General features: G+C 41.1%; 1 protein-coding gene across 2 annotated transcripts in view; it reads left to right on the forward strand.

Moving 5' to 3' along the window:
- The window catches only part of HIBADH (3-hydroxyisobutyrate dehydrogenase), a 120,567-nt gene that overhangs the window by 20,600 nt on the left and 78,100 nt on the right, over positions 1 to 21,867 (forward strand). For both annotated transcript variants that reach the window (XM_075558242.1, XM_075558243.1), the window contains exons 3-4: positions 1,584 to 1,693; positions 5,237 to 5,358. In XM_075558242.1, the coding sequence (XP_075414357.1) occupies positions 1,584 to 1,693; positions 5,237 to 5,358 (232 nt within the window). The remainder of the gene's footprint in view (positions 1 to 1,583; positions 1,694 to 5,236; positions 5,359 to 21,867) is intronic.

The following is a 21,867-nucleotide window of genomic DNA, read 5'->3' on the forward strand; positions in this document are numbered from 1 at the left end:
TTATTCAGGTGCCCATAAGTACAGGTTCTCTCCCTCTTGTTCCCCCAAACCCTGGGGACCCAGTGTTTAAAGTGCTTGGCTGGGAAGTGAAGGTCCGCATGGTTCCAACCCACCAGACACTCACTAGAGACAGAAGATTTGCAGCCTGGGAAATGGGGCAGTTTTGCTCTCTCTTGTTAGGGTCGTTGGGAGTCAGACTAGACTAGACAGGATACTCTACAGCTGAGCCTGCTAGTTCTTTTCTGAGGAATGTACCCAACATTGTGTTTGAACGCCATCAGTTGATATGTTTAAAATTGTTTAGCCTGCTTTGAATTTTACTTTGTTCTCTATTGTGTGAGCATCATTTTGAGAGTGGCGGTGGCGGTGGTAGTGAGTATAGTGTGCACACACACTAACACTTGGTATTCTTCTGGGCTAGGGCATTACAGTTTCACAAGGTGTTAGCTTTCTCAATTCTCCCCAAATCAGGGCTTTCAACTGCACAAATTCCTGCAAGAAGCTTATGAGATTTGTCCTTTTTCAGTTTGTGATTCCTTGCAGTGACCCTCAGCGGCTTACAGGGATGTCTAAGGGCTGCTCTTCTCAGTGCCTTGGTGGGGGACATGGGAATCTTTGGCCTTCTCTGATACAAGTTTAGCATTTCCCCCCATGAAAATAGAAACTGGAAATAGTGGGACTAGAGCAAGTTTCCTTGGGGATTTTGCTGCCCACCACATCACTTTTGAATCCTTCAGTTGGGCTACCCACCCTCTTGTGCTAGAATGCTTTTCTTCATCAAAGTGCATACCAAAAACTCTGTATGCGGGAGGAACCCCGGAGCAGAGGTTCTCAGGACGGTGGGGTTTTGCCCTTTCCCTGCCTGCTTCTGTCACACTTTCTAAAGTAAGCAGATTTGATTCCATGGAAACTGTATCTCTGTGTGTTTAAGAAACGAGCTCTGTACTTCAGGCCAGTGGTTCTCAACCGTCCTCATGCTGCGACCCTTTAATACAGTCCCTCATGCTGTGGTGACCCCAATCATAACATTATTTTTGTTGCTACTTCGTAACTGTCATTTTGCTACTGTTATGAATCGTAATGTAAATATCTGATATGCAGGATGTATGTTCAATGTTACAAATTGAACATAAGTAAAGCATAGTGATTAATTACCAAAACAATATGTAATTATATATTGTGAAGTATTTACTTGTAATTACAAATGAATGAAATTTTGTCTTAAAGCACGGTGTAGTATGGAATAGCAGTCTTCACGCCAGATGCTCGTACGTGGGCGTATCTGCATGTGAGCAGACCTGCCCCCTAAGACCATGGGAAATATGTGTTTTCCAGTGGTCTTCGGCGACCCTGTGAAAGGGTCTTTCGACCCCCAAATGGGTCACGATGCCCAGGTTGAGAACTGTTGCTTTGGACAGTGTCTGTTTTTTTGGGGGGGTTTTGCTTACATTTGCATACAAGCATTCGTTTTCCCTCATTGACATGTGTGGACACGCGTCAAAAGTGGGCCCTGCCTGTGCTTAGGAGGTACTGGCTTTTCAATTAAATAATGTCTATGTGCCTCTGTGATTTTTATTTTACAGGTAGTGTCTTCCCCAGCTGATGTCGCTGAAAAAGCGGACAGAATCATTACAATGCTTCCTACCAGTATGAATGCAATAGAAGTTTATTCTGGAGCAAATGGAATTCTAAAGTACGTATTTCTCAGTGTGGGTCTTGTTACAGTAATTTATGAGTCTTATAGCTGTTAGCACTATTAGAAAATTTAAATTGTTATACCTTTTCCGCACTTTCTTCTTTCTTTTTTTTACATTTTATTAGGGGCTCATACAACTCTTATCACAATCCACACATATACATACATCAATTGTATAAAGCACATCCGTACATTCTATTCCCTCATCATTTTTAAAGCATTTGCTCTCCACTTAAGCCCTTTGCATCAGGTCTTCTTTTTTTCCCCCTCTCCCTCCCTGCTCGGCCCTCCCTCATGAGCCCTTGATAATTTATAGATTGTTATTTTGTCATATCTTGCCCTATCCGGAGGTTGTACACTGGTGCACAGGGGAGCTGGAGGCACAGGGAATCCAGGGTGGATGATACCTTCAGGACCAGGGGTGTGAGGGGCGATGTTGGCTTTCTTATTTCTTAAAGTGAATGGTGCCACACTGGTTTCTCTCTCAGTGTAAAGGGTTTGTTTTCCACCAAAGTTAGGTAAGGCTGTGACGGTTCTTTCTCTACTAACCTACATTTGGGGATATGGTTTTTTTTCTTTTTCTCTTTTGCATTAGACTTGCCTTTTCACTGCTAACAGGCTTAGTGTATCTTTAAAGTTTGCAAATCAAACTTTTAGCATCGTATGCATGCTTTCCTTCAGCTCATAGAAATTCAGGAAAAAGTTTCCATGAAAAATAAAAGCAAACTTTGGAAACAGCACCATTGTTTAGTATTTCATCATGCAGTGAAACCTGTGAGGCCTGGAACTCCATGGCTGTGTTGTTTTCCGAGTCCCCCACGTTTTCTGCCTTGGACGGCTGCAGCTTGTGACTCGTCTTTGCTCGCTAGTAGTGGGAAACATTTGTTTCCCTACTCGTCGAGTGTCCACCTTACACAAGTTCCAGCTTCCGGAGGTTTTACTGTATAATAAAAAGTTATTGCACGTTCTATGGGTTATGTCCGTCTGCAGTGAGAGCCTTGGGAAATCCAAATAGCAGGCTAACAGTAGCTCTTTATAAACGTTTCCTAGCCCCTCTGGACTTGGCTCTGAGCATCTTTAGGTTAACTGCTACTTACTGCCAAACCCTTATGGTGGTGTTGGTATCACAGGGGTTGAATTCCCAGCCTCATTGAGTTCTTACTGGTCCCTATTTTGAACTTGTTTTGTTGTTGAATTTCATTAGAAAAACTTATAGGCCCTGTAAACTCACCAAAAGCTAAGAGAAAGTGTTTACTTTCATGAAAGTAGTACTTGGAGCTTGAGGTTTGAGGAAATTAGGTTGCTTTGGAAAGTGAGCAAAATTAGAAGCAAAAGACACTGGAGGTCAGGCAGTAAACTTACAAGTTAAATGTTTAGATTTTCAAGCAAGGTTGAAAACTTATTTTGGATGGCACGCACAGACCCATAGTGCGTGTGTGGTCCTGAGAGCTCTTGCTGCCTCATTACCTAGTCTCTCTTCCAATTATAGCTCTGCTCTGCCTCTCAGGCAAAAGTTACTAAAAACGTCTGGCAAGACACGGGGCCTATGGACCTGGCTACCAGGAAGCTCTTTGAATGAGTGTGGTTTTGACCTTGAACTATAATTTGATTCTCATAGGTGGTTCTTTTTTATTCCCCAGAATTATTTCCCCACTCCCAACACACATGTAATGTTAGAGGCAATTTCCCATTTGTTTTAAAGAGCTAAGATCTTTAAAATATTAATATCACAGAGGGCTAGTAAACTTAGTCCTTATTATTGAAGTTACCGGTGCCCTGGTGGTGCTGCCAGGTAAGCGTTGAACTTCTTGACTGGAAGGTTAAGAGGTTCACCCCAACCAGCTCCTCCACAGGAGGACGAGCCTTGGAAACCCTGTGCAGGTCGCCGTGAGTCAGAATCTACTTGCTGGCAATTGGTCTGGTTATTCAGTTATTTGGTTATTTCGTTACATAAATTGGAATTCTGAATGTTTTTTCTCTTCTTTGGAATATACCCAATTATCACATTTGAACCCGCTCACTTCCCATCTCTAAAATTGTTGTTTACACTGATTTGAGTCTTATTTGCTGTCTTGCAAGGTGTGACTTCTCTGTCTAGAAGTCTGTCTCCCGTCCCCCTCTCAGTGTTTGTCTTCAGTTCTACTTTACCAGTCGTAACTCCGATCAGATGTCATCTGCGTTAGTATATCTGTGGTAACAACTTTGGACAGTTGGAATTCAAGATTAGCCATGGTCCTTATAACTATGTTGGTTTCCTAGTCGGTGAGGAGCATCTCCCTGCCTTTTAGAGTGTAGGGAACTGTCTCTCTCTCTGTCTGTCCTGGACTTAGGGTACACATAGCAAAATGTTTTGCTACACTTTATTTATAGATTTAAAATATTGATATAAAATATAAGATGAAAGACTATTGCCCTTTATGCACGCACACACACACGCACGCACGCACGTACATGAATACACAAAGGTAAGTCAAAAACATTGCAGCTAGAATGTCAGTTTACAGACACGCACGTGGTGGATTTCAGATACAATGTGTGTAAACACTCTCTGTGATGAGTGGGTAGCACAGACAAGCTCTCTCATTATTCACTTACTTCAATCTCATTAAGGTGCCTTCGAAAGAAGTCCAATCCAAAGAGTGGGATCAGCCGGACAAGCTCGATTGAAAGCTGATAGGTCAGCCGAGAAGGCTTTGGCAACGGTTTTTGTGGGTTCCAAAGGGGTAATCTTGTTAGATTTTCCCAAAAGACATTAGACAATTGTGGAAAAGCTTTAAGAAGATTGAAAACTGCATTGGTTTGGGGGGTGTGTGCGTGTATAATACGTGTGTCTAAACATGTATCATACTGAGGGACTTCAAAGAATTCATAGAAAACCTTGAGTGAAGAGATAATAGATAAAAAGAATTTATATATGTATATATACGTGTATATTTGCAGTCTTTATAATAAAGAGCAGAAAGACTTGATCTAGCTGTGAGATTTCCAGGTCCATTTGTCTGTTTTCTCTCTACTTGTTTGAAGACTTATTTTGTCTCTAATATGCCACCCTGATAGAAAGTAAATAATAAATAAAAAAGCAATGGCATGATTTCAGTTGGTTATGTTTATTCTACCTCATAGAAATGACATTTGTAATACTGTTTGTCCAAGACAAAACAAATTCTCTTTATTTGTTTAAAATAGCACTATACAAACAAGTTTAAGTTCTCTCACATAGTGCTTTTAAAGTTAACATGAATTTTAAATCACACGCATCTTACATTTACCTGTAGTATCATTGTCAGTGTGCACATCACTTGAAACCAAAATTTAATAGATGAAAAAAAATTTGTTTGAAAGAACTTGGGTTTATCTTATAATTGATCTGAAAATAAATGAAAAGTTCAATCTTAATTAATAATGCCTTTAATAGTAAACCAAAGACTTCTTTTACGTCTAGTATTGTTTAATAATTCTGATTCTGTAGGTGAAATATTAGAAACTATGAAATATTGATTCCAAGTTGTAAGCCATAAATATTTTTATTAATGTACTTAGGAACGTGAAGAAAGGCTCCTTACTAATAGATTCCAGTACTATTGATCCATCAGTTTCAAAAGAATTGGCTAAAGAAGTTGAGAAAATGGGAGCGGTTTTCATGGACGCCCCTGTGTCTGGTGGTAAGTGGCAGCTGAACTATGTACATTGCTACGACTTCGTGTCAAAAGTTGCAATTAAGGTTTTGTGGTACCTCGGATATTTCTTTCCAGTTCCTTTTAGACCTGTTGTAAGATTCTCAGTTTCCTTATTACTACATGTACAAACCCAAACCCAAACCGACTCAGGTCATTGAGTACTCTCAAGGTAGGCAGATTGCTGGTCTGAAATTCACATAAAAGGGGTGCTAGCCTTGAAGAGCTGGGGATTTTTTTGTCTAAATTGCTGAAGGTAGAAATAGTTCAATTCCTAGGAAATCTCTTCAGGACCAATTCAAGAAATAATTAGCTTGAATGATTTTGTAACTCTTAAAGAAAAAGAAGCAGTGGTAAGTGAGAAGAAAACGGTTTTTTTTTTTACTTCAGAAACATTAGGCCCTTACAATCTTAAAGATGAGTTAGCAAAGGTTCAGGAGCAGATAATCTCAATTTTTGTATGAACTTTTCCAGACAATAGAAAAAGAAGAATTACTTCCCAGTTCATTCAACAAGATGTGGATAATTCTGATACTTAAGTTGATGAGACATTGTGAAGAGAAAAATTTTTAAGTCTGTTTCAGTCATGAATATGGAAGTAGAATTTAAGAAGCTACCATATATTAATAAATCAAATCCCACTATGTGTAAAAGAGTCAAATACTTGTCATGTACAAGCCGAGTTTTTCAGCACATTTCTATGGAGTGTTTGTGGTAAAATTAGGTGCCTCGGCTGATTTTCAGGTCGGCTTACACGCGAGTACAGACAGTATTTTGTTTATCATATATGTACAGATGGCTTAGTATCAGATGATCTAGAGGTACAATTCATTATTTCACGTCCTTTAAGAAATCACAGTGTCATCCATGTAGAAGGCAAAAAGATCCCTTAATGAAATTGTAAAAGTTTATTATTATGTCAAGTATTAATTTTGAGTAACAGGATTACAGGTTTTATGATATTTAGTAATGTCCAAAATTACAGTTATTGGATTATATATATATATGTAATTATAGCAGTGTAGCAGTAGACAGTGGAATAGCAATTTAATTCTAATTCTAAAACTTGATTGCTGTCTTCAAAATTGAAAAGTTAATACAATATAATAATTCCATGTTAATTTTTCATCAGGAACTTAATGTCCTATTGTTAGGGTGCTGGTGGGGTTTTGTGCGTGTGTGTGTGTGTGTGTGTGTGTGTGTGGTATAAGGGTGTTTTATATCTTAGACCATTTTTTAATATACTTGTAGATGGAGATATAAATAATTGTTAGCTTCTAATTGTTATATTAAATTGGCTAAGTAGGATTTAGGTGTAAAGATTTTGCAATGTGATGTAAACACTTTGATCATAAAATACTAACAGGTGCTTGTAAGTTTAATATTGAGGTAGCTTTTCAGAGGAGGAATTGAACAAACTAAACCAACTCTTCTGTGAGTGTGTCTTGCCTTAGTAGAGTTTGAAAATGGGCATCGTACATGTACTCTCGTTGCTGGTTGATCTTTTGCTCTAAGAGTATAGCCTGAAATCAGCACTTCATGATGAAGAATATCAGTTTGATTTTTAAAAGACATATTTTCTTTTAAAATAGTTTTATTTGTGAACATGTTTTTAATTGCTCATAATCTCCTCTCCCCTCTTTAATTTTTATTGGGGGCTCATACAGCTTGGTTACTCATAATCTTACTGTGTTCCTTTTAAACTCTGGCTTAAATAAAGCTTTAGAGTATAAAAATGGTGATGTCACATTTGTGAATTTTCTTGAATCTGAATACTGTACTGTTGTAGGTTGAAAGCTTTCATGTAGCATAAATGGATTGAGATAATTTACTAGTTGATATGATCATTTGAGATTGCTGCTATATATCAGCTTATATATATTTTTTCTCATAGGTGTTATTTTTCATTTTTAACATGATTAAAATGACCCCGCTTTCTCAATTGAAGGAAAATAGAGGGCACTTCTTGCATGTTATGTAGGCAGGTTTAAAAGTTGTGGTTTTAATTAAATAGCATCAAACAATAGGGATGTGGTGAAACCACACCTTCCTAAGATAGGCCACAGCTTTCCAGAGATTCCGTTTTCATCAGACATGCAATATTTGAATAAAGCGGTTCCCAACCTGCGGGTCGCGACCCCTTTGGGGGTCAAACGACCCTTTCACAGGGGTCACCCAATTCATAACAGTAACAAAATGACAGTTATGAAGTAGCAATGAAAATGTTATTACAGGGTTGTGGCATTAGGAAGGTTGAGAACCACTGATTTAAGTGAAGACCTTAAAATTTCCTCCTTTTCTCTCTCTTCTTGATGCCTCGTCTGTTCTCTGTCTCCGTCTTTTTTAAAAAGTGCATTCACGTGTATCTAGATACAGATGTGTGAACACAGTACCATGCTAGAAATAGAGATGAGAAATGCTATGCTTCCAACTTACGTGCATGTGTACCAGACATTGGTTAACTTTTTAAAGTGTCTTAAGCTATATGAATTGAAAACTGTATAGATTTTTGAATAAGCAATAGGTATGTATGCCCTTTACAAAAAAGCCAATGATGCGGAAACTATTGTAATTAATCAGAAACCCTGTAAATAGCTATTTTAAACTTGTGTAGTTACCATTCTGTTATGTAGACATTACTTTAGTAAGGACTTTGAGGACGTGCCACACTGTTTGCAGAACATTTTTTGAAATTGGCAGACCATACTTGTTATGGAAACCCACGTTACAACTTTGCCTGTAGGCATTGAGTGTCTTCAACTTACTCCAATTTAAGATCTTTGAATATAAAGGATGTCTTAAAAAATGTAAACACTGAATATGCTTATAAAATACAAGTACGGTCTAAAGTGTGAAAGTGTCGATGGAGCCCACAGGTACCCCTCACCCTGCGTCAGAGACAGACCCTTTAAAGATCTTGCGTGCTTCTCCCTGATTCTATTTTCTTCTCCCTTTGATGAGCGAAAACGAGAATCCAGAAGTTTGCATCTTATCAGCATGCTTTTTTTCTCTGTTAAACTGTTTAACCTCGAGTTTGTAATTTCTGAACAGTAGTTTACTTTCCATGATTTGGAATATGATAGTGATGGAATCATAATGAATGTGTGTTCTGTGACTGACTTTCTCATGCCCTGAACAGCCCTCGGGTGAGCAGAAGGCAGCGTTGTGTAAAGAAAAGGCACTCCTTTCTGTAGGTCAAGGTCAGCTTCTGTCAGGCCTTGTAGTGTGGGTTGAGCATCAGTCCCTGCTCCTTCCCTTGGCTGAATGCCCTTCTGCAGTGCATGGGCTTCATAGACTTGTTAAGTGTAGTTCGTTAATTTTAACCCTTGGTGTAGTTATTCTCTATAAACACATCATCTTTTTGTATCATTTCTACTGTGATATCCATTGGATTGTTTCTATTTTTCTCTCTCATGTTCTTTTTAAGAAAATCATTTTATTGGGGGCTCTTCATCAATTGTGTCAAGCATATTTGTATATGTATTGCCATCATTATTTTCTAAACATTTACTTTCTATGTGAGCCCTTGGTATCAGCTCTTCTCCCCTCCACCCCTACCCCCACCCCCACCCCCACTCTCATGCCCCTTTGTTTACTCTCATGTTCTTAGTACATTATGGAGGGTTGTCTTAGTCTATTTTTTCCCTAGCACAATGTCTAAGCGTAGCATCTTAAATAAATATTTAAATGTTTAAGAAGTTAGCTTGAGTTCACTTGGCAAAAGCATCCTGTGAGAGAAACAGGATGGACAGTGACACCCGTTTTTCCCCAGATGGATGGCGTGTGCAGAGATGGCAGTGACTTACCTCAGTTACACTGCTGACCTGTGGCAAAATTGGAGACTAGTGTGCGGATCTTCAAAGAGCCCTGGCGGCACATTAGTTAAGCAGTCAGCTGCTCACCAGGATATAGAATCCCGAACTCACCAGCCACCACTCTGGGAGAAAGGGAGGGCAGTCTGCTTTCTTAAAGATTGACAGCTTTGGGACAGTGCGGGGCAGTTCTGCTCGCTCTGGCTGGGCCCCTCTGGTCGGAGTCCCTGATGGCAGGAGGTAGGTTATAATGGCCTATGTTTCATATGCCACTGGATTCGTCAACACTGATTTCCCCAGGAGTTTCATTGGCATGTAATTCACCGATCATAATATTGTCTACAGTGTTCTAATTGATTCTAAGAGGAAAATAAGAATTGCTATATGGAAGAGTGTCCTCTGATCATTCTGATGATTTGAGTCGAGATGTCTAATAGTCAGTGTGGTGCACTGTTAGAATAAAGGCCCCTAATGATTCATACGTGTCTGTATCCACTCATCACATTGATTCTGAATGTGGTCAGGTGATGTGCTTTGTGCATTAGCCAAAAGTGCACAAGGAAACTTAAAAAGTTGGGTTTTTTCCTTGTTGGGAATTCTGCTGCTGCCGTGTGAAGACTAGGCCAGCCTGCTGGAGCCATGTTGTACCCACCCCCAGTACTGAGATGAGACAGCTCGTCATAGTCAGCCCCAGTCCCATGACAATGACTTTGCAGCCAGCGAGGGACCTCTTCGCCCAGCTCTCACGAACATAGGAGGCAATTGGAAATGCTGCAGCTTGGCTTAGGCACACCTTAGTCTTCCACGTGACATTCTTGCTACCCAACACGTGACAGAGGTCTTTCCATTAGACATCGAGGATTTATGAGTGGTTGCAAAATGCAGATACCACCTACAAGCCAGAGGGATCTACTCACTAACAGGCTGATAGTCAGAGCATGCTACATAAATTACAGGCATTGTAGATAAACACTCTTTATCCGTCTGAGTTGGCCGTTGATTCTTAGTTTGACTTTTTTTCATAATGTGTTCAGTAAATTTACAGTGTAAATCATGTTCTAGTTTCTGGACATATGTTCAGTGACCTCAGTTACTGTTTGTTAAGCTCATTCATAAAGATCTTAAAAGAAATTCACTTGAATTTAGAGAGTATCTGACACTTTTTAGAAAGGGAAGATGACTAAAAATTCAAATTTGCATTTCTTTTTTGGTATTTCTTCAGTGAGTATCTGACATTTAGAAGAATTGTAGTTATCTGCAAGGTTATGTGCTGTTTTTCACAACACTTACCTAATTTTTCTTATTGATAGCACTGTGAATGCAGGCAGCATACTCCAATTCCCCTTTCTTGTAATCAGCATTTAGTGAGCACTTCCTGTGTGCTAGGTATATTCAAGGTGCTCAGGGTTGGCCTTTAGCAATATTTCAATGTCTTCTGTCTCATGAAGCTAATGATTTAGTTTAGGATTCAAGACCTCACGGTGAGGGAGTTGATTCTGACTCCTATCACAGTGACCCTGTAGGACAAAGGAGAACTGCTCCCTAGGCTTTCGGACGCTGTCAGCCTTTCTCTGTGGACCATCTGGTGGGTTTGCGGTTAGCAGCCCAATCAGAGCCCAGTATGCCATCAGGGTTCCTTTACTGGGCACTCTCTTTCTGCCATCAAGTCATTTCAGAGTGGAACTGCCCCTCTGGGGTCGAACTCTGTGGTTTTTTGTTTGTTTGCGTTTTTGAGGCTTTTTTAAAAGATCATTCTTTTGGGGGTTCTCGCAGCTCTTCTAAGAATCCGTACATCAGTTGTATCAAGCACATTTGTACATATGTTGCCACCATAATTTCTAAAACATTGCTTTCTGTTTGAGCCCTTGATATCAGCTCCTCTTTTTATCCCTCCTTCTCACCCTCCCACTCTCATGACCCCTTGATAAATTATAAATTTTTATTTATATATCATACAGCGACCACTGTCTCCCTTCACCCACGGTTTCTGTTGTTCGTCCCCCTAGTTGTGGGGATGTGTAGTTATGTGTCGATCATTGCAATCGATTCTCCCTTCGCCCCTTCTCTCCCCACCTTCCCCCTGCCCTCCTGTTCCTGTTCTTGAGAGGTTTATCTAGCCCGGATTCCGGTGTCAGGAGCTCTCTCAGTTACTTGTGTACATGCTCCCAGCTAACCCTCAGTGAACGTCAGGACTGGGGTCATGATAGTTGGGGGTGAGGAAATCTCAAGGAACCACAGGAATATTGTGTGTTTCATCGGTGCTATACTGCGCCCTGGTTGATTCATCCCTTCCTTGTGACCCTTCTGTGAGGAGATACCCCATTGTCTACAGATGGGCTTTGGGTCTCTGCTCTGAGCCCCCTCGTTCTCAACAATATGCAGTGTTTGTTTTGGGTCGTCTGATGCCTGTTACCTGATCCTGTTGACACCTCAGGATCACACAGGCTGGTGTGCTTCTTCCATGTGGGCTTATTGCTTCTCAGCTAGATGGCTGCTAGTTTACCTTCAAGCCTTTAAGACCCCAGATCTTTTGATAGCCGGGCACCATCCACTTGGTTCACCACATTTGCTTATGCACACATTTTGTCTTCAGTGATTATGCTGGGAGGGTGAGCATCACAGAGTGCCAGGTTGTTAGAACAAAGTGTTCTTGCGTTGAGGCAGGGCTCGAGCAGAGGCTCAAAATCTGTCAGTGTATTACCATATAAATATATGTACATAAGCCAATACCTCTTTTGTGTACTAATGTATTTGTATATGTGCCCACCTATGTTTATAATTCTATCTATAGCTTTATTTCCTGGGTCTTTCCTCTGTTTCCTTTTACCTTCCTCCTGCCCCACCATCATGCTTGCCCTTCTTCTGCTTCTTAAGAATTCCTCTAGGCTGGATTGTTGTTGCTCCAACACGTCTAGGATCTCTAGGTCCTCCTCGTTGTCGATTTTAATTTCCTAATTGTTCCCCTGTCTGTGGCGTTTGCTCACTGCTCCCTTCCCCCGCCTCCCCTCCCCCCCAAGTTCCCCTGGAACCGTTGGTCTGGTCCTGCTTTCTCCTGGAGCTTGCTTCCCATGCCTGTCTTATGTAGGTAGGCAAACCAACAATAAGAGAGACGAAACAAAAAGAAACAAAAGATTGAATAAAGGAGAAAAAATAATAATAACTAGCAAAAAAACAACCCAAAAGGTACACATAATTTTAGGTCTTTCTGCTGACCTTCATGAACATCTCCCCACTGATCCTGGCGGGGCCTGGGAACCACCTCTCCTAGCCTGAAGTCTGTTCTGGGGAGTCCTCGGGGAGACTAACTCCTTACCAGCATAGAAAGCCTTGTCTTTCTCCTGAGGAGCTGGTTGGTGATTTAGAACTGCTGACCTTGTAGTTAGCAGCCCAATGCATAGCCACTATACCACCAAGGGGACAGAGAGTAAATCCACCGAAATAATTTCAGTGGTAAGTGCTGTGAAGGAAACATGCGAGTGAATGGCAGAGCAACCGTTGAGGAGATAGAGACTAATGAGATCACTCTTTACATAGTGTAGACAGGGTGCCCTCTCTGTGGATGTGACATTTAAGTGAAATTTGAATGTAAAATCTGGGATACTGGTGTTTCAATAGAGGGGGCTGCTCTGTAAAGGGTGTTGAACCTTGAATAAGGTTCCAGGAATATTTATCTTTGTATCACCAGGGCTGGCAGGCAGTGCCAGGCAGAGTTTGTTAAATAGGATAACATATTCTTGGCACTCAGTATGTCCAAGGCAGGCTAAGGTCATCAAAGAAAAGCTCGCTGGGCTTATGTAATTCAGCTTATGACACTGGCCGCCTAACACTGCCCTGACATATCTGTCTTCTATCAATCTTGTCGTCGTCTTTTTTTTTTTTTTTACATTTTGTTGTCAGTTGGAGGAAGGTTTACAGAACATACCTGTTTTTCATTCCAGAATTTATGTCATTGATGGCAGTCTCCACGGTGTCACATCACATTCTCTCTAGGTTTCCTATTTCCATTCCTTCTCCTTTCTGCCTGTTGGCCTTGCGGGATGATGATTCTAAGGTGTGTCTACCTTCCTAGTGATATTGTTCCCCTTTTAGACTTGTCCTGTGGCTGAAAAGTGAGCGTTGATTTGAATTCATTTCCAGACTTGCCAGGTGAAGACTAGTCTTTTTTTTAATCCTTTTATTAGGGGCTCATACAACTCTTATCACAATCCATACATACATCAATTGTGTAAAGCACATTTGTACATTCATTGCCCTCATCATTCTCAAAACATCTGCTCTCCACTTAAGCCCCCAATATCAGGTCCTCATTTTATCCCTCCTTCCTCCATCCCCCCTCCCTCATGAACCCTTGATAATTTATAAATTATTATTTTGTCATATCTTGCCCTGTCCGACGTCTCCCTCCACCCACTTTTCTGCTGTCTATCCCCCTGGGAGGAAGTCACATGTAGATCCTTGTAATTGGTTCCCCCTTTCCAACCCACACTCCCTCTTCTCTCCCAGTATCACTACTCACACCACTGGTCCTGAAGGGATCATCCGCCCTGAATTCCCTGTGTTTCCAGTTCCTATCTATACCAGTATCCATCCTTTGGTCTAGCCAAACTTACAAGGTAAAATTTGGATCATGATAGTGGGGGGGTTGGGGGGTGGATACTAGTCTTGCTGGTTTAACCACTTTGTCCAACCAGTAAGTCGATTCTTTTTTTTTCCCAATCATTTTATTGTGGACTCATACAATTCTTATCACGATCCATACATCCATCCATTGTGTCAAGAACATATATACATTTGTTGTCATCATCATTCTCAAAACATTTGCCTTCTACTTGAGCCCTTAATATCTGCTGCTCATTTTCCCCCTCCCTCCCCACTCCCCACTACCTCATGAACCCTTCATCATTCATAAATTATTATTTTGTCATATGTTACACTGTCTGACATCTCCCCCTGCCTTCTTCTCTACTGTCCATCCACCAGGGAGGAGGCTATACGTACATTCTTGTAATCAGTTCTCCCTTTCTACTCCACAGTCTCTCCACCCTGCAGGCATCACCACTCTCACCACTGATCCTGAAGGAGTCATCTGTCCTGGATTCCCTGTATTTACAGTTGCAATCTGTACCAATGTACGTGCTCTGGTCTAGCCAGATTTGTAAGGTAGAATTGGGATCATGATAGTGGGGGAGGAAGCATTTAAGAACTAGAGGAAAGTTATATGTTTCATCGTTGCTACCCTGCACCCTGCCTGGTTCATCTCCTCCCCATGACCCTTTAGTAAGGGGGTGTCTGGTTGGCTACCAATGGGCTTTGAGTCTCCACTTTGCACTCATGCACATTTACAATGATATGATTTTTCTTGTTCCTTGATGCTTGATACCTGATCCCTTCGACAGCTTGTGGTCACACAGGCTGGTGTGTTTCTTCCATGTGGGCTTGGATGCTTCTCAGCTAGAGGGCCGCTTGTTTATCTTCAAGTCTTTAAGACCACAGACGCTAGATCTTTTGATACCGGGCACTGTCAGCTTTCTTCACCACATTTGCTAATGCACACATTTTTCTTCAGCAATCGTGTCGGGAAGGTGTGCATCCTGAAATGCCAATTTAGTAGAGCAACGTCTTCTTGCATTGAGTAAGTACTTGAGTGGAGGCCCAATGTCCATCTGCTGCCTTAATACTAAACCTATAAATATATGCACATAGATCTGTTTCCTCACACTCTTATATAAATATATTTATATGTGTACATTTCAGTCCTTATACCTCTATAAATACCCTTTGTCACCTAGTTCTTTCCTCTATTTCCTTTTACTTTCCTCTTGTCCCACTGTCATGTTCAGCCTTCATTTGGGTTTCAGTAATTTCTCTAGGTTACCTTGCCCTTGCTGAATCCCTACCAGACCACTCACACCCTCCTTGCTACTGATTTTGGATCACTTATTGCTCCCCTGTCCCTGGGTTGGTCAGCACCACCTCCTTACCCCCTCCTCCCCCTCTCCTGTGTCCCCCTGGACCCATTGGTCCCATTGTTTTCTCCTCCAGACTATTCATCCAGTCTATCTTATCTAGATAGTTCTGTAGAGATAATAATATGCACCAAAAATCAAGTCATAGCAAGATAGGCGATGAGTGAAAACAGCGATGACAACAAAAAAGGAAACCAATTACCCATAGAAGAATAAATTAATTAAAATAAAAAAATTTAAAAAAAAGAAAAACCTGTAAATAGATCAAGGTCTGATTTTTGATCTCTAGGCGTGTCCTTCTGTCAGGTCCAATGCGGTACCATGCTTTGGCCCCAGAGTCTGTCCTTTGTACTCCCTCAGGGGCTCCCTGGTCTGCTCCCACGGTTGCTCTGCTGCACACTTTTAGTGGTTTGCCTCGGTGTCACAGGGTCAGTCTGGGCCAGTCCCGACCCTGAGTCTCCAGTGTTGTCCCCCTTAGGGCCCTGGGCCATCAAGGGACGGCGTGTCTCATATTGTCCACTCTGTCCATTGGCTGTTCAGAGCAGGGATATCGTCTTCCAGGCCTGATGGGCTGGATGTACTCCCTCCAGTCTCTCCTCCTCCCTTCATTTACTCTGATCAAACATGCCCCTCTCCCCTAGCTGCAGCTTCTGTGCCGTCCTCTCAAGTAGATTCTTCTGGGGGAGGGGCAGTTGTCACGTAGCTGGTATGGGGGCTGAGCCCTCAGACCCCTCCACTGGTTCCCCACTCCTTGCTGGCACACTGCATTCATCTAGCACTGGCTTTATATCTGGTCCCTCTTTCCCTGTGGAGACACAAACAATACCCTCCCTTTGGGTGGGTCAGTGCCCTATTCCCCCATCACGCATCTTTTTTTTTCTTTCCCCTTTCCTCCCTCCACCCCTGTTTTAGTTGGCTACCATATGTACCCCTGGATTTGGTCTGGCCCCTGCCATACTACCTGGACCTTACCCCTGGAGTGTTTGTATACAGTAGCTTTTTCCCTGTGCCCCTTTTGTACTTACCTTTCTGTTCTCTCTCTTTTTTATATATATATAAAGTTATCTCAGCAGACTCATGTTATACTTGTCCTTTTGTGCTTGGTAAGCCCATTCTTTCTGAGTTTGTTCCACATTTCTCATCCGCTCTATCCAGGAACTTCTGTTGTGACAACATTCAGAACAGTTGGCTGTGGTGACTGGGTATCATCTAGTTTTGGTCCCAGGGAGGCTGATGATGCATAGCCCGTTGGACTTATTGTTCCATGCACTTTTATTATCTACACTCTGCTCTGGACTGGGAGAGAGTAATAGTTGTACCGTAAATAGTTGATGTCTGGCTTGTACGGCAGCAATCTGTTTTCACCAGAGTCTCTGTGGACTCTGTTAGGCCTATTGACCTAGGTGAACTCAGAGAATGTGGAACTGAGGTCCCAGGCCCAGTGACTCATTCCCTCAAGGTATTTGGTTATGTCTCAGAAGTTTGCATAACATTGCCCCTGTAGGCCTTGCCACCTTCATGGAATATTTGCAGCATAGCTACAGACACATGTAGAAGTACCCTTTGTCAAAGCTCAAAGTGTTTGTGGGTGTAACCTCATTCTTCCTCCTCCACTCATTCAGCCTATGTCTCTATCCCTGTAGCCTCCTGTAGACCACCATCTTGAAGGACTGTGCATATAACAGTATTTACCTCGGTTGCCCTCCTCTGTACCTTCCACTGCCTCCTTAATTGTTTTTGCTGACCTCTCTTTCTTACTGTATAGTGTGTTTTCCTTCCCACCTTTATGAAAGCTCTAGGCCTTATTTAATGACAAATGCTGTGCTGTTTGGTCACGCTATTTTGGAGACCTGCATTTGGCTCCAATGCAATCATAGTCTCTTGTATAAAGGTTAGACCTTAGGCAAATTAAAACCTCTAGTTTGTGACTAATCTACTCCAGGGGCATCATTACAGCACTTAATTGTGCTTGAGTAATTGAAGAGTGAACCCACTGGCTGCCTGTTATGTATGTACATTTGCATCGGGCCCTTGAGTTGAAGTGACTGTGAAGTGGCACTTGTAGTTAGCCCAAGGCTTTCCATGCTGGCAAGCCTCATTGATTTGCTAAACTGTATTGCTCTAGTTAGGGTTCAATGTCAAAATTAAATAATTGAACTTGTGTGCTTGTGTTTATATAGGATTTCTCTACCAGGAAACCAGATTTTTATACTCTACTTGGCTGGGTTAAGTTTTAGTAATTTGTTGGAGGTATTCTTAGAATATGGAGTAATAAGCACAAAATCTATTAAGGAGTGTTTCTTAGAGAGCTAGACCTGCCTGCTAAATTCCTCAGTGAAAGTCTCATGTAGGCTCCATCATTGTTTTTAAAGTCAACTCTGCAGTCTTAGCCTTTACTGCTCACTGAACTGGGTACCTACTGTTTTTCCACTAGATCTGTATCTAATTTATGGTAAAGGGACCACAAAAACAAAAATTATTTATATTTTGGCACCTAGCACCATTTTAGTTAAGGGTCTGTTGGCATTTCCATTAGAACGTTTTCTTAGGGAGGTTTATAACTTGGCAATTTTACTTGGCTTTGGGCTGAAACATTGCTATTTCTGTCCAAAGCAAATTCTTTCAGCAATTTCATATAACTGAATTGCCTTGGTTTATAATGTGTAGAGGGGGCAGGGCCGTCCAAATAGACCCTGTATTCGGGGCTCTCACATCTGTTTACCTGGTTGTGTCTGGTGTGTATTTATTTTAGCTCAAGAATTTATTCTTTTGAATATTTTGAGATGTTAGCCCCACATGATCAAGGTGTTTCATTTTCCGGTATTCCTCCCTTTAATTGAGTTGCATTACCATTGTGATTTTTTTTCCTTTCAGTTCCTCTTTATTTAGTAACTCCTGTCATTGAAAAGTTTAAAAGTACTCTGTGGCATTGACTTCTGTTAAGAGGGGAAAAACCACAAAAACCATCACACTGCCATTGGGTCACTTCTGACTGATAGTGCCCCTGGAAGCTTGCTTCACCGTTGGTCGGACTTGATAGCTGGACTTCAAGGTTTCTCGTTAGGGTCCCTCGTGCCAGTTTCCCACTGAGAGTGACCCCATGCGACTGAGTAATCTGCCCAGAGGGTTTTCTAAGCTGTCATCTTCATGGGAGAAGATTGCCAGGTTTTCTGTCCCATGGAGATTGGCTGGGTGGTTTTGAACTGCCAACCTTTTTGGTTAGGAGCTGAGCACTTAACCTTTGTATCACCAGGGTTTCCTTATGTAAAGTTTTAGAAATTCTCAAGTTATTAAAATTGTTCTTTTACTTGGGTTGATGGACAATATCCAAATCCGTTATCTTAAACCGAATTCAGTGTCCTCAACACCGATACACAGAGAGGAGTCAGTTAGGTTAGCTGTTTACCTTTCCCCATCAGTTTGCTATGGCCGTGTATCCCTTACATAGTCTCTTTTGACTTCACGGGTCTCTTTTCCTTGGCCTTTTCTACCATTTTGAAGTAGTTCAGAAATGTTTGGTAAATACATTCCAAGGGTTTCTTTGAAATTAGCCCCAAAGAAGAGGTGCCCATGAAAACCTCCTTTTAGATCCTTTGACAAGCCTACGACTCCCTTAGAGCTGTTGTCCTGGACAGGAGTTCCTTTATAAGGTGTTAATAAGCGCTTAACACCTTTACAGAAGATTGCCGACTCACTGCCCCAGACAACATAGCTGAGGCAGAGCCCTAGTAATTTACCTCTTAAAGTTGCAGACGAAAGGACTCGGGAAGGCAGCTTTGCTTAGTGTTCACATCACTGGTATCATTAGTTGGTAGTAGTAATACTAATACTGCAGCAATGGCAGGGAGTTAACAAAGCAGATATAGACATTATCGCTAACAACGGACTTTGCAGTCCCAGTGGTTAAATGCTCAACTGTTACCCAGAAGGTCACTGGTTTGAACTTGCCAGCCACTTCTCAGGAGAAAGGTGTGGCAGTCTGCGTCCACGCATATTCGCAACCTTGGAAAATCTAGTGGCGCAGCTCTAGTCCGTTTTAGGAAACCTACCAGTCAGAACCAACTCTGAGCTTGTTTTTGGCTTACCTACCACCTGACTTATTTTCAATAATTGCTCTTTCACGTTGCAGTTCCCTTGTCTCCAAATCCAAGGGCCAAGTTTTAATTGCATTGCAGTTCCCAACCTAGTAACTGTTATTACAAGGGTTTCTCCAGCCAGAGGCTGTCCTGGGGTGGAGGGACACTGTTCTCTTTACATGGTTATGCAGGGAAGTGTACGGATAAGGCAGGGGTCCTGCCTGAAGTAATCCCAGGGAATGTTTAATGTCTTGTAATTGCCATTCAGGATGTAAGTCAGACCAGACACAATTGGGTCTGGTCCTGTGTGGCAGGGCTGCTTAACAGTGTTTATATGAAGGTAGAATAGAGTTAGCAAATAATCTCCCGAAGCTATTTTTTATCTGTAATTTATTTTTTATTAGCATCTACTGATTTCTAAAATGTGTGACTACAATTCCAATGGGTATTATGTAGTGTAAGTATTTTGTTTTGCTTATAATCCCTGGAAAGCATTGGGGGTAAGGTGGGTGGCGGGCATGGAATTAAGAATTTAAGAAGAGCCTTGTCATAACTGTCATACTGTTTAATGAGACTTGCTTGCAGTTTTTTATATGTCTGATTTTCCTAAAGGCTGGCGATTTGAACCTTAGATGGAAAGCATGCTTCTTTTCTCTCCTCTTCATTTCATATGATTCTATTTTATTCAGTATTTCTTTGGATGATTTATTTGTGAAAAGCCTTAATACACATGTTAATTTCATAGCATCCACCCTCCCGCCATGACCTAGGCTGCTATGGCAGCAGACAAGTAAGTACATTATGGGTGTTCTTCTGCCTTGAAGTGATTTAAATCGGACCTGAAGGGAGAAGGTTGTGAAGGGTTTTTTTCTTGGTTCAGGTTACCTCCAGGAGTATGAGAGATGTGGGCTTAAAAAAGAAACAAAGAAAAAAAAGAAACAAAGAAAATATTAAAAACTTTAAGATTATTATTTGACATCCTTTTTAAGTTGAGTTTTCTATCACCTCTTATGGTCCCCTGAATCTTTTATTTATCCTCGTCTGTTGTATTTGTCAGTTCATGCCTGTAAGACGGTAATTGTTCTTAGGGCATTTTTTCCCCTAAGAAAAATAATATAAGGAGGCCAGGCTTACAAATAATTTCATCATTAATTATATTTCATTTCCCCTAATTATTCTTATATGTGAGAGTAATATTTTTTCTCAAGTGGCCAACATTTGTAATGTACTATGTCCACATTTTAAAAGAATAGAAAACATAGTCTTGGCAGACACTAAAATAGTTAATTGGCTTTTCTAGCCAAGCTAAGTTTGTAAAAGGTTCTGAAAATCACAAAGTGGGGAATTTTTCTCTGCATTAATGGCTATATTTTGTTAACCCTTTACTTTAGGCTATAAAATATTTCTTGCTACAGTCTTCTATTAATTAACACATAGAGGAAAGAGGATAGTTAATTTGCTATAATTGTCAAATATCTGCAAACACTGATGCAATGAAACGAATCATTTTGACACAAAATCCCAGCTAGAGAGGAAATTTTCCTGATATTTGTTTGGAGAAAAGACTAAGCCCAGAACCATTATTTTGACTTTGAGAGCCATAATCTTTAATAGCAAATTTTTGAAAACAATATTTGGAAACATACGATATCTCATGGTGTTTAATTGGGCCATGCTTTCACATTCTTTTTAGAGCATGTATAAAATCAGCAGCTTTTCATGATTGGGACTTTACATCTTAAAGCTTGCAACTGCTGTTAGGAAACAGACTGAGCCATGCTGGATGTTTAGAAGTGAACAGGAAAAGCGCCCATCGATACAGAAAGTTAACCTATATGACACTCAGGAACTAGTGAACAAAACCGAGAGCGCACCACGGGGGAGATGACATTCCTGAGTACTTCCCTCCCGCCCCTGCCTCCCCTCCTATTTTTAACTGCTAGTTTGAACTGGAAACTGTAAAGTTAAAGTTTTTGGAATTGTTACTACTCCAAGTGGGAATATAAACTATATTGAACAAAATTTATTTAGCCTGTTACAAAGTCAACCTAAAAGGATAATTAGTTTACATGGTTACATCACTTCTAATAGAGCTGCAAACTGGCAAAGAGGCCCTGCATCAGGTGAGCCGCCTGCTGCCCATATGAGGCTCTGAGATAATGATGAGTTTAACTTTCCTCTTAGAGCTAAGTGAGAATCAAACTGGAGGCAATAAATACTCTGGGCCAAAGCCATTAAAGGAAAAAGCTGGGAATTCTCCAGCTCTTGACTTAAATTGTTTGTTTATCAGCTGGCGCCTAGTCTGGAGTCAAGAGCTGGAGATTTCTATCTGTGACAGAACTTTGAAACTCTTGCAGGACACTTTCATTTCAACTTAAGGTAACTTGAGTTTATGGCTCTGGCTTTAAAGATTACTAATGATTTACTCATTTCCTTACCATTTAACCAGAGTGGACTTTTTCCCAGGAAGGGATCTGTGTTTATTTAGGGCCTTTGTCTGCGGAGGGATTAAAAGGCAGCCCACCAGCATTGTGAACTTGATGGTAATAAAAGGTCACCAAAACACACCGTAAAACCATTCTGACCATGGAATTAATTATACAGCGTAATTTTACAAAGCAACTCCTTTACTCCCGCTCGACC

The sequence above is a fragment of the Tenrec ecaudatus genome, chromosome 9 (genome assembly GCF_050624435.1).
Source record: "Tenrec ecaudatus isolate mTenEca1 chromosome 9, mTenEca1.hap1, whole genome shotgun sequence".
Classification (NCBI taxonomy): domain Eukaryota; kingdom Metazoa; phylum Chordata; class Mammalia; order Afrosoricida; family Tenrecidae; genus Tenrec; species Tenrec ecaudatus.